The sequence below is a fragment of the Hydra vulgaris genome, chromosome 02 (assembly GCF_038396675.1).
Source record: "Hydra vulgaris chromosome 02, alternate assembly HydraT2T_AEP".
Taxonomy (NCBI): Eukaryota; Metazoa; Cnidaria; class Hydrozoa; order Anthoathecata; family Hydridae; genus Hydra; species Hydra vulgaris.
Genome location: NC_088921.1, coordinates 36,092,501 through 36,104,915, shown reverse-complemented (window position 1 = coordinate 36,104,915; position 12,415 = coordinate 36,092,501). Strand labels below are relative to the sequence as shown.

General features: G+C 24.2%; 1 protein-coding gene across 5 annotated transcripts in view; it reads left to right on the top strand.

Moving 5' to 3' along the window:
- Positions 1-12,415, top strand: part of LOC100208131 (centrosome-associated protein 350) — a 70,464-nt gene that overhangs the window by 6,328 nt on the left and 51,721 nt on the right. For all 5 annotated transcript variants that reach the window (XM_065790738.1, XM_065790741.1, XM_065790740.1 and 2 more), the window contains 2 exons: positions 2,229-2,318; positions 7,353-7,425. In XM_065790738.1, the coding sequence (XP_065646810.1) occupies positions 2,229-2,318; positions 7,353-7,425 (163 nt within the window). The remainder of the gene's footprint in view (positions 1-2,228; positions 2,319-7,352; positions 7,426-12,415) is intronic.

The following is a 12,415-nucleotide window of genomic DNA, read 5'->3' as shown; positions in this document are numbered from 1 at the left end:
ATATATATATATATATATATATATATATATATATATATATATATATATATATATATATATATATATATATATATATATGTTATATATATTATATATATATAATATATATATTATATATATATATATTATATATATATATTATATATATATATTATATATATATATTATATATATATATTATATATATATATATATATATATATATATATATATATATATATATATATATATATATATATATATATATATATATATATTATATATATATAACGGGTGGGGCATAAAGAATGAGACAAATTTTGCCGATTAATTTTGTAATGTTGCAAATAAATTTTATAATGTTGCAAATAAATTATTTCAAGTTTTATATATATTATTATACATCATGAAACCCTTTTTAAAATTTTATAGCTTTTGAAATTTAGCCTTTAGAATTTGTTAAAATAATGATGCTAAATCTAATTTTCCGAAATATGATTAAATCTTGGCTAGAGAAAGGTTTCAAGGCTCAAAAAATCTACAGTTTATTACAAACAGAAACATCTAGAGCAACAGTGTACAGATGGGTCAATCGTATACTTAAATCTAGAATCTCAGCCAAAACCTCGCCTGGTAGGCCAAGGAGCATTCAAACAAAACAATTCATCGCAAAAGTGAGGCGAAATCTTGTATCTAACAAGAAAAAAAAGTCAGTTGAAAAATTGCCAGAGAAGCAAGTTGTTCATCTGGAACTGTTCGTAGAATAGTTAACAAGGACTTAAAATTGAAAGCATACAAAAAAATTTGTGTTCCTGCATTAACTGCAGCTCACATTGAAAAAAGCAAGTCATTTTCTCATTGAATAAGAAATCAGTTCACTAAACCCACTTCTTATCCAATGAGAAAACTACCGAAAAATCCTATTTTCAGATGAGAAGATATTCAATCAAGATGGGCAATACAATCGTCAAAACAACAGAATTTATGCTGAATCAAGACAAGCTGCTAATGAAGGCATTGGCCTTCATTCAGTACATAAATTTACTTTTAAAGTCATGGTGTGGTGTGGACTCACTTTTAAATGGACCAACCAAATTAGTAGTTAAGCCAGACAATATGAGCTTTAATTCTGATTTTTACATAAAAAATGTCCTACCAATTGTTAAACAGGAAGGAATTCGACTAATTGGAGATAATTTTATCTATCAACAAGATGGCGCCACGTCACACACAAGCAAACAAACTATTGAAAACCTTGAGCTCACGGGCATTGAAAACATTCCACCTAAAATCTGGCTGCCGAACTCCCCAGACCTTAATCCCTTAGATTATTTTTTTTTGAAGTGAAGTGGAGGATCGTTTGAAATCAAAATCTTTTAGTAACAAGATTGAGCTTGTTAAAAAAATAAAAGAAGTTGTTAAAGAAATACCCTTGAAAAATATCCAAGATTCGATTGATAGTTTCAGGTCTTGAATTTTTGCTATTGAACAAAATCAAGGTGGCTTAATTTTAAATAAACATTTTTTATATAAAAGAGTTTTATTTCTTTATTAAATCAATATATAAAATGAGCAGATAATTTTTTTGGTATCTTCTTAATAACAGATATAAAATTTGTCTCATTCTTTATGCCCCACCCGTAAATTAACAGCCATCCTAGTAAAGAATACTTTTGGAATTACAGACAGAATTTCATTTTTTTGTCCAATTTTATACATTTCATGTTGGAAATTTGTATTATAAAAATAAAGAACTTACTTTTTTATTGTATTTGTATTTTTATTGTATACAGCGCTACAATACAATAAAAAAAAATGTTTAAAATAAATGCTCTTAATAAATTTATACTTTGACTGTAAACTTAATGCTATACTTAATCTTACTGAATTATACTATTATGCAGTTATAGATTTGTTAAATCGATAATTGTCTGATTTTCTAATTATAATTATTACAATAATGATTTTTAAATCCTGAAAATATATGTAATTGAGTATTCTTCTCCATTCCCCTTGTTCCCTATTTGAGGAGATAAATATGTTTTTAAAAATGATGTAAAATGTATATAAAATGTATATATATATAAATTTGTTATAAATCATAAAACTTATTTTATTAATTTTACATTATTTTATATTTATGAGAATTAAATATTTAAATAAATTATTTTATTAATAATTTGTAAAGTTCATATTTGTATATATTTTTAAAAGTATGTTAGAAAACAAAACATGTTTTTTATATTTAGCTAAAAAATGTAGATTCTCGTATACGACAGTCAACAGTTCATCCATTGACTTGGCATCCTTACAAAAATGTTAAAGATCCTATTGCTGAAGTAAATTGATATTTTTATTATCAACTTTTTTTAAATTATTTTGTATTTTTTATTTTATTTAAACAAATCTTGAAGATGATTATTTCTTGTATATTAAAAACACTTTTTATATATTATTTATTTATTTTTTATACTTATATATTTGTATATTAGAGTCATTTACTTTTTATATATTAGTCTTAAATATAGGTTATTTACCAAATCTCAAGTCCTTAAAAGATTTATTTTATGAATATTAAAGGTTTTATTAGGAAATAAAAAAAAGATTAAATGAATCTTAAACCTCATGAATTATCAAAAACCTTGAGTAAATATTGAAAACTTTATGGTAATATCTAAAACCTTATAAAAATATTAAATATTTTAAAAATATGCTAGCTCTAAAAAATGATATGCTGTCTCCAAAATTATGCAAGTAGTGGAAAAAATAAGTGAATTATTATAAATAATTTTTGAATAAATCAAGTTTAAGTGAGATAAAGTTTAGTAAAAGTTAATTATCTTTAAATTTATTATAATTTGATAAAACATATAATTATTCTTGTGACACACTCTGGTAAATAAAATATTTATGAAATTTAGGAAATAGTTATTTTCTATTACATAGGATTGATGTAGGTAAAAAAAAAAATCTTGATAAGAAATCAGGGTGTTAGCCAGGATTATGTTTTTACGGTGTTTTTGTGATATTGGGAATATTTATTGTTATTGTTCTTCAAAACATTGGGAATTAAAAAAAAATTATATATATATATATATATATATATATATATATATATATATATATATATATATATATACATACTTATGTGTGTATATATATATATATATATATATATATATATATATATATATATATATATATATATATATATACATATATATATATATATATGTACATATATATATATACATACATATATACATACATACATACAGGGCTCGAATTAAGCGTATCGTGAATAGTTTTCACACCTTCATGATTAGTTTTTTCTTAAAAAAATATTTTTACGATTTGTTAGTTTTTTTGGTAATTTTTTTTTCTTTTTCTAATTTAGCATTTTTTTGGCCATTCTTAAAAGTAATGTTTTTGTCTAAGTTTTTTATTAGGGGTTGTAAAGTATGTCATGCTAAATTTATCTTTTAAATAGAATTATGATCTTTAACTTTCTTGCGTGGATATTTTATTCAACATAAAGTGCTTTAATTTACTTTAAATCTCTGTGTTGAAGTTAATATTATTTTAAAGTTATATTTAGTTTGATTTACTGAATGGATAAAGTATATCACAGTAAATTTACTACAGTAACTACACTTACTTCAGTTACTAACTGTACTTACTACAGTAACTTACAGTTACTTCAGTAACTTACAGTTACTACTGTAACTTACAGTTACTTCAGTAACTTACAGTTACTTCAGTAACTTACAGTTACTTCAGTAACTTACAGTTACTTCAGTAACTTACAGTTACTTCAGTAACTTACAGTTACTTCAGTAACTTACAGTTACTTCAGTAACTTACAGTTACTTCAGTAACTTACAGTTACTGAAGTAACTGTAAGTTACTACTGTAACTAACAGTCACTCAACTATTTAATTTACCTAATATACTAAACTTACAAAAGTTATATAAATGCTTCTATTTATATATTATATCTTGTTAACACATAGAAGCATATAACTAAAAATTATTTTAACAATGAAATCTCAAATAGAACATAAAAAAGGATACCATTTTTTAATATTTTATTTAAAGCAATATCAAGATCAAAAGTTTTCTATAAATACGCAAATTGTTTTTAGGAATTTTATTTAAAAAGAAATCTATTTAATTAAATTATTTGAACCAAAAATTATTTGAAAATTAAATTAGTTGAAATTAAATTATTTGAACAAAAGAATTTTAGTCTTCTAAAATTCTCTTATTCAAATAATTTTGCAATTGAAATTTGAAATTGAAAAAAAAATTGAAAAAGTTTTAAAGAATTTAACGCTCAATAATTATAAATTTAATTCAGCAGTGCCTGTAATATCCAGCATAGCGAGAGTCATTGCTGAAAGTTAAACGTATACCTAGCTACAGTAACGATACACATTTAGAACATAGTGCAAGTGAGTAAGAAAGTTTTTTTAAATCGTTAATGTTTTGAATAGTTAATTATATTTTGTTTCTTGAAAAAATTAAATTGTCTATTGAAAAAATTAAACCAGTGATTGCAAAAGTTAAAAGAAAAATTAAATTATAAAAAATTAGAATTAAAATTGATAAATTATTTTACTTCTGTTTAAAGAAATTTTTTTCTAAAAAAATAATTTAAGCATATTCTTAAATTTAAAAAAATATAATTCAATTTATTAAACCAAAGTTTGGTCTATAGATTATAAACTTTGTTACTTAAGTACTTGAGGTAGTCAATTTGTGAATACAATGCAAGTACAGAATGTAGAGTAATTTTGTTTTTTAAAGTGTTGATAAGAATTTTTTTTGAAAATAAAATACAACCACACTTTCATAATATATATGGGAATCTGAGAAATAATTCAAAAAAAACACCTTATTTGACTTGGACCATCCTAAATAGAGTCCCTGAGTACAACAATACAATAAAAACATGCTTACTCTGTTTTTATGAAACTATTTATCTTACTTTCTTTAAATTTATTTTAATTTCTGTCAAAAAGCTACTGAATAAAAAAAACAAAGCTGATTTCCAAATGCAATTACAAAAATAAATTCTTATCAAGCAACCACAAACCTGAAAATTAGATCCAAATTTGCTTATAGTAATAGTTTTATCTAACTAGTGTCAATTGTATATACTTTTTAACAAAAAAAGTTGTATTTCCCCTAATGATTGCAATAGCATAAAGAATAGATAAACCCTTTTTTTTAGAATCTGCATATATATATATATATATATATATATATATATATATATATATATATATATATATATATATATATATATATATATATATATATATATATATATATATATATTGAGTTATTGTCAATTAAATTTAAAAATAAAATCTTAAAAAACTAATAGTGTCTAGCGAATTATCATCAAAATTGGAAAGTTAATTTTTCAATTCAAAATTTGAAAGTTAATTTTGGTACAAATTATGCTAGCAGCCAAAAAAATCCTTTCTAGTAATTCTTTTTCATTGTTATTTTAAGACTACCAGATTTTAATGGTATTTAAGTTAGTGGAATCCCTGATTTGTTTTTTGTTTATATTATCTTGCAGTTTGTCTTTCAATGATAAGTTGGTTTCTTGTAAATTATCACAAGACTCAATGATAAGTTCGATCCCCACTATGTCCCTGGTAGTACCACACTCAACTTGTTTCTTTGGGCAGTGGCTTTGTTTGTCAAGGTGCGTGTTTTTGAGTTATAGAGTTGAGAGAGGGTTGTAATATTTTTGTTTTTATTTGTTCTGGATTAACTAATGTTGGATCTTTTTTTATAATAATCTTTAATTCATCCGCAAGTAAAATAATAGGCTTTAAAATAGAACTCTTTGTAGTGTTGTTAAATAAACCATAATGATTGACATTTAGCACTTAATGTCGTTTACTGGATTATCATCTTTAGCACACTGTAGATAATGATTATAATCTAGAACATCAGAATAGATGCTTCACCTCTTTTTTATTTCAAGAATTAAAGCTTTCTTCATTTCTAAACTTAATGGTAAACTTGCTTTGATAATTCCTCCAACATAAATTATTTGATTTGACATAGACAGTTATTAAACTTGCATCAGCACAACACAGTGTTTAAATTGCCCCTTTAATTGGTTCCAATCTACATGATAATGCAAGGTAATAAAATTTATTTTTGCCAAACAAAAGTTAATGTCTTCTTCCAATTTGATCAAGCTTTTTGGGACACTATCAGACAATTTGTGTTTTTTTAAAAGCAAAACATTTTTTAAAGAGATTTTTTTGAAAGTTTTGATGACTTTTCTAATTTTTGCTATCAAAGAATAAATAACAGTGTTTTCAATATGAATTTCAGACAATATATCAATTGACACATTTATTCTTATATCAAAATTTAGTTTTGTCATCAGAATCAGAAAAAACTTTGTCTTTGCTTGCTATTGGGTTATTTTCATTTTTTTGCTCCATAGTCGAACAGTTTTTTTTTGTACAAAACTTTACGGATAACTAGTTGTATCCAATATGACATGTAATAGTATAAATATGTATCCAAACATAATTGATGTCATCAGTACATTACTTTTAGTTCAAATAAGTTCACTGAATAAATTAATTTATGTAATAATATACTAAAATTAAATAAGTAAATAGATTATTAAAAGTTCTAAATTTAGTTTATTTAAAACTAAAATTAGTTTATAAAGAAATAACAAATAGTGAAAAATACAAAACAAATACCTGTAATACTGAAAGTCATTATACAACCAAATACCAGTATTAACCATGGTACCAAATCTATATTGCATGCCCTAATAAGTACATATGATATATTTAAATGATATTTGAGTATTATTTTATTATTGTGTTTATTATTGTATTAGAGTGTAAAAAATTAAAAATCTTTTTTTATTAAAAAATTAAAAGACTTTTTAAACAAACAAAAAGTTATTATAAACAATATTACTTATAAAATTGTTTTTTAATTCAAGATGTATTTGAATTCAATGAATTTCAGTTTATCTATAGATAAACTGAAATTCAGTTCTAAATTTCTACTTCGTAACTTCTTTTATTTCCACAATGGAAATTCCACAATTCCACAATTATTTCCACAATTCCACCTTTTATTTCCACAATTTGAGTTATTGATGAATTTAATAGAAATTTTTTTCCTTAAAACTTTGGTAATTAGTTATATGTAAGCAAAGTAGTAATACTTAAAAAAATAATAAAATTAGACAATATAAAACTTTTTTTTTTTTAGTTAAATGAAATAATTGCAAACTGAGAAACATGTGTTAACTGTTTTTAAAAGTTCATCACAATTTTGTAAACTGATTAAAACTTTGTGTTTTTTTATAGAAAACTTATCATAAAGAAAATATTCCACCTGTGAGTTATCCAAAACCAGCTTGTGTTGAATCATATGGCTCTGGTAATTTCTATTATTTGTTCAATATGTCATGTATAACAAGTCTTCTGAAGAATGCCTTGCGGTCAGATGCCTTATCTAACCAGGCATATATTATTTTGCTTCAACAACTTGGTCACAAACACTTTGCATATTTTGATAGTTTGTGTGTTTTAAAAGTGCACTGAAAAAACCAAACTAATCTTAAGAGAAAATTAAAAATAAACAAACAATAAACTGAAAAGAGAAACAAAATCTTAAAGAATAATAAAACAGTTAAAATATATACCAGTAAAAGTTAAAAAAATTATATATATTTAATTAACTATGTTAATTTAATTAATATATTGCAGTTAAAGTAACATCCCTCTACAAAACATCTAACAAGGACATAAATCTATTAGCATGAAATTATTATATATATTTAATTAACAAGCTACTCAATTAATAGTTCAAACCTTGTAACTTTTCAAATTTAAAAGCATCAAACCTTTTAAGATGATAATTTTTTTACATAACATCAGTGCTGTGTTTAGGATGATTTAATGTTCTATATATGAGGCGGGACTGTTAGTTCAGATTTGAATGTGGGCTCAAATCCTTTTAATGTTTTTTATTTTTTATATTTTTTTTGCTTAATAGACATCAAAGTTGAAGTTGAAAATATCAAAGTTTAAAATTTTCAAATAATTAAGTTTTAAATTATTTAATCTTGAATAAAATAACTTTGATCTTTATAAATTGTATGAAGAGAAACACTTTGAAAACTAAAAATTAAAACAACATTATTTTTATGCTTTAATTTTTTCTGGTTTATCTTTTATCTGTTTTATCATTTGTTTAAATTTTGCTTCTATTTTCAGTTTATGGTTTGTTTATTTTTATAATTTTCTCTTCAGTTTAATTTATCAAATTATCAAAGCTTGCAAAATACTGTGACCAAGTTGTCAAAACAAAATATTATAATACATACTCAGATAAGGTGTTCAATCACACACCTTTCCTCAGAAAGGCTTGTATAATTTCTATTATTCACTATGGGTAACCAACCACTATGTCTTAGGATTAAGTAAAAAAAAATTTTTTTTTTGTACAAGTTTTTAATTTATGATAACTGATTTTAAAACAAAAAAGTTTTTGATGCCGATTGCAGCAATTTTTAGAATATTGATGGTTACCATATGGTTACTCTGAACTAGTAAATTACCGGGGCTGGTATTTGACCTGAGCCAAAGCCAGGTTTATGGTTGGTGCTGTATAAATATTAGTGCATATTGATATGATATATAAAAACAAGTCATTATGCACCAATGTTTATGCATTACTGTCCGTAGAACCGGCCTTGGCCACAGTCAAATACCAGCCCCGGTCGTTTGCTACTCTGAACATTTATGGAATAAACATAAATTATATTAGGAAAACTTGTTTACATAAAAAGTTGTGAAAATGCATTGAATAAATAAAACAAGTTGTTTATATTTAAGAGAAATATCTCTTAGTGGCATACAAGTTTTGAGAGATATACAGGTATGCACACACACCTCTTCCCCACACACCCCTCGCTCACACATCAGAATTACATGGACATTTTATATAACACAAATAATAAGAATAAAGTTATATGTCTATGAATTATATCTATAGCAATGTAATTTGTTCATTATGAAAATCATAAAAACAGTTTCTGGTATTACTTAAACATAGGCATAAATTGCATTTTTTGCAGTAAACTTGCTCTGTAACAACTTTGCATAAACAACATTTGTTCTTTTTGTTTCGAAATTCAGGCAGATGACCAATTCTAACAAACTGAGCATCATCAGATTGTAAATGTGTCTGGCATTTCCTTTGTTCAATAAGCAACTCAATTATAGATTTTCTTTAAAGGGCCGACCAACTGATTTTTGTATAATGTTTATTTTTTACAAGTGCAGATGCTATGGAAACTCTAAACTGCAATAGACTAAGTTAATATTTTTTAGATCTTTTTAATTGCCATAATAACGCCGATAGATAGAAGCCAAGCATTCACTTTTGCTATATCAGACAATGAAATAAGACCTTGAGGTACCATCTTTTTGTTTTCATTGATGTTCTATATAAAGCTATTAACATATCAGACAGATCAACTCCACCCATTGATTTGTTATATACAGTTGGGCAATTAGTTTCAACAAAATCCTTATAATGTCGATCCCATCGTTTTGCCTTACCGATTGATTGTGGATCACAATAATTAGTAATCATTCGAATGCATCTACTATCATACCATTTAGTAACTGTTAAGCCACTCTTAGCATCAACTTGAAAACTGTGGCTACCTCTACCAGTTTTTCTAAGATCTTTTTCATCTGGCAATGGACAACCTTTTGTGCAATCTGGTCGAAGCGTGGCTGTTGCTAAAAAGCCTTGTTCTTTTAAAGAAAGAAACAACGGTATTGAAGAAAACCAATTATTAAAGAAAAATTTAAAATTTTGATTTCTTGGTAACGTTTCAATCAATCTCTGTACTACATAAAAACCAGAACATTTTTGGTCATTGACTGAGCAAGAATACAAAAAAAAAAGACAAATAATGGCTGATGATCCAGAACGTACAAAGTTTTCAAACCCCCATTTTACAGGTTTTTTGGGGTTGTACTGGCGAATACTGCTATATTTTAGTTTTGCAGGAATATGTTCATCGATTGTTCAAGTTCAGGTTCAATAAATAGTTTTTCCGAACATGATTTAACAGTGGCTGACTTTTGAAAAGTTTATTCGATTTATTTTCTGGTTCATCTTGTTTAGTGTTATCACTTACATGCAGATTTTCTCGCAATAACTTATAGCGATTGATTAACATAACATCTATTGGTGCATATCAAGTTTGATGGGCCCAATACAAATTGTATGCAGGGAGATTCACAATTGGCATTAAAATTTGTAATCCTAATAATTGCTGGATCTCTTGAGTATTAGTGTTTATAGATTTTGATGACAGTAGGAGTTTTATTATTCCATTCAGGGATATTGTTTTCATACTTTGATGAGTTTTTACTGAAATCAATTTTATTAGTGTTTTGTTTATTTACTGCATCAGTGTCTTCAACTATCAGATCTACATCAGACTCAACATCAATGTGTGGGTGTACAGATGTTTCTTCATCATCAACTTCATCTAAGTCTGACATCTCAGAATCAGATATATATATAGAACATGGAGCAAGTAATATTTCTAATGCTTCTTTGATGTTATATGACTTTTTTTTCATTTTAGCTATGTTTACATGAAATAAAATTATACAAGAAAAGCAGTAATAAAGAGCAATAATTATATAATCAATGAAAATAATCAATGAAAATTTTTTTTTTTAAATAGTAATAAAACTGTAATAATATTGTCTTATTTTATTCTTAGTAGAAACTAAAAAATCTTAAATATAATTTTCTTAAAATACTTTTTTAACGATACACTAATTGTTCATAGTAACCATATGGTTACCATGTGATAATATATATATATATATATATATATATATATATATATATATATATATATATATATATATATATATATATATATATATATATATATATATATTTATATAAAGATAGTCAAACCAGTAAATATAAGTAAATCTTTTTTTCTCAAAATACTTATTATTAAAAATATTTTTTAATTTTCAAAAAATGCACTAATACAAAGTATTTTTATATTTAAATAATTAAACTTTAAGCACTATTGAGATCAGTAGTGCTTAAAGTTTAATTAATTATAGTCAGTATAGTGTCAATAAATCGGTATAGTGCTTTTTTTTTTAAGTTTAATTAATTATTTAAATATAAAAATACTTTGTATTAGTGCATTTTTTGGAAATGAAAACATATTTTTAATAATAAATATTTTGACAAAAAAAGGTTTACTATGTATATATATATATATATATATATATATATATATATATATATATATATATATATATATATATAATATATATATATATATATATATATAAACAATGTTTTAATTTATAGTTTTTTTAATAAAATGTTTTTATTATTATTTTTTTTAATGTAAATCATGCGCAGAGTGTTGCTACATCGACTATCTTGTAGCCTGACTCGCAACGGAGTGCTGCTATATCGACTGACAAATAGCCTGACTTGCAACAAAGTGCTGCTATATCGACTGACAAATAGTCTGACTCGCAACAGAGTGCTGCTACATCGACTATCTTTTAGCCTGACTCGCAAGAGAGTGCTGCTACATCTTTGGTTGGGGTTTTGGTTCGTTGGGGCAGGCAGTCTATCAGTTGATAAAAAAAAAAATTCCGGTCTTGCATTTTAATTTTTACTTTTTGTCAACAAAATACGGAAAAACTTTCTGACAAGAGTTAAGAGTAAATATATATATATATTTATATATTTATACATATATATATATATATATTTATACATATATATGTATTTATATATCTATATTTATATATATATATATATATATATTTGTTAAAAAAAAACGCTGATTATTCGCTAAAGTTTGCCGGAACAAGGGGGGTACCGCTGCCCAAATTTTTTTCCTAGAATAGGCCCTAACATATATATATATATATATATATATATATATATATATATATATATATATATATATATATATATATATATATATATATATATATATATATATATAAATATATATATATATATATATATATATATATATATATATATATATATATATATATATATATATATATATATATATATATATATATACACACACACACATATAAAAGTCGAAGTCATAAATAGTCTAATATTTTACAATGATCCATAAAAAAATGTCATTTAAAACCATTATCAAAATGAATTTTTAGGTACTCTTAATGGCTGAGTTCTAATTTTGTAGTTAGTTACATTTTTTCAATTAGATCAACAACTTGATTCTTTCAGTCTTTTTTATATAATCAATTGCTTGATTTATTCAGTCTTTTTAAAAATCTTTTTTCCCAAAAAAAAGAATTAAAAATGT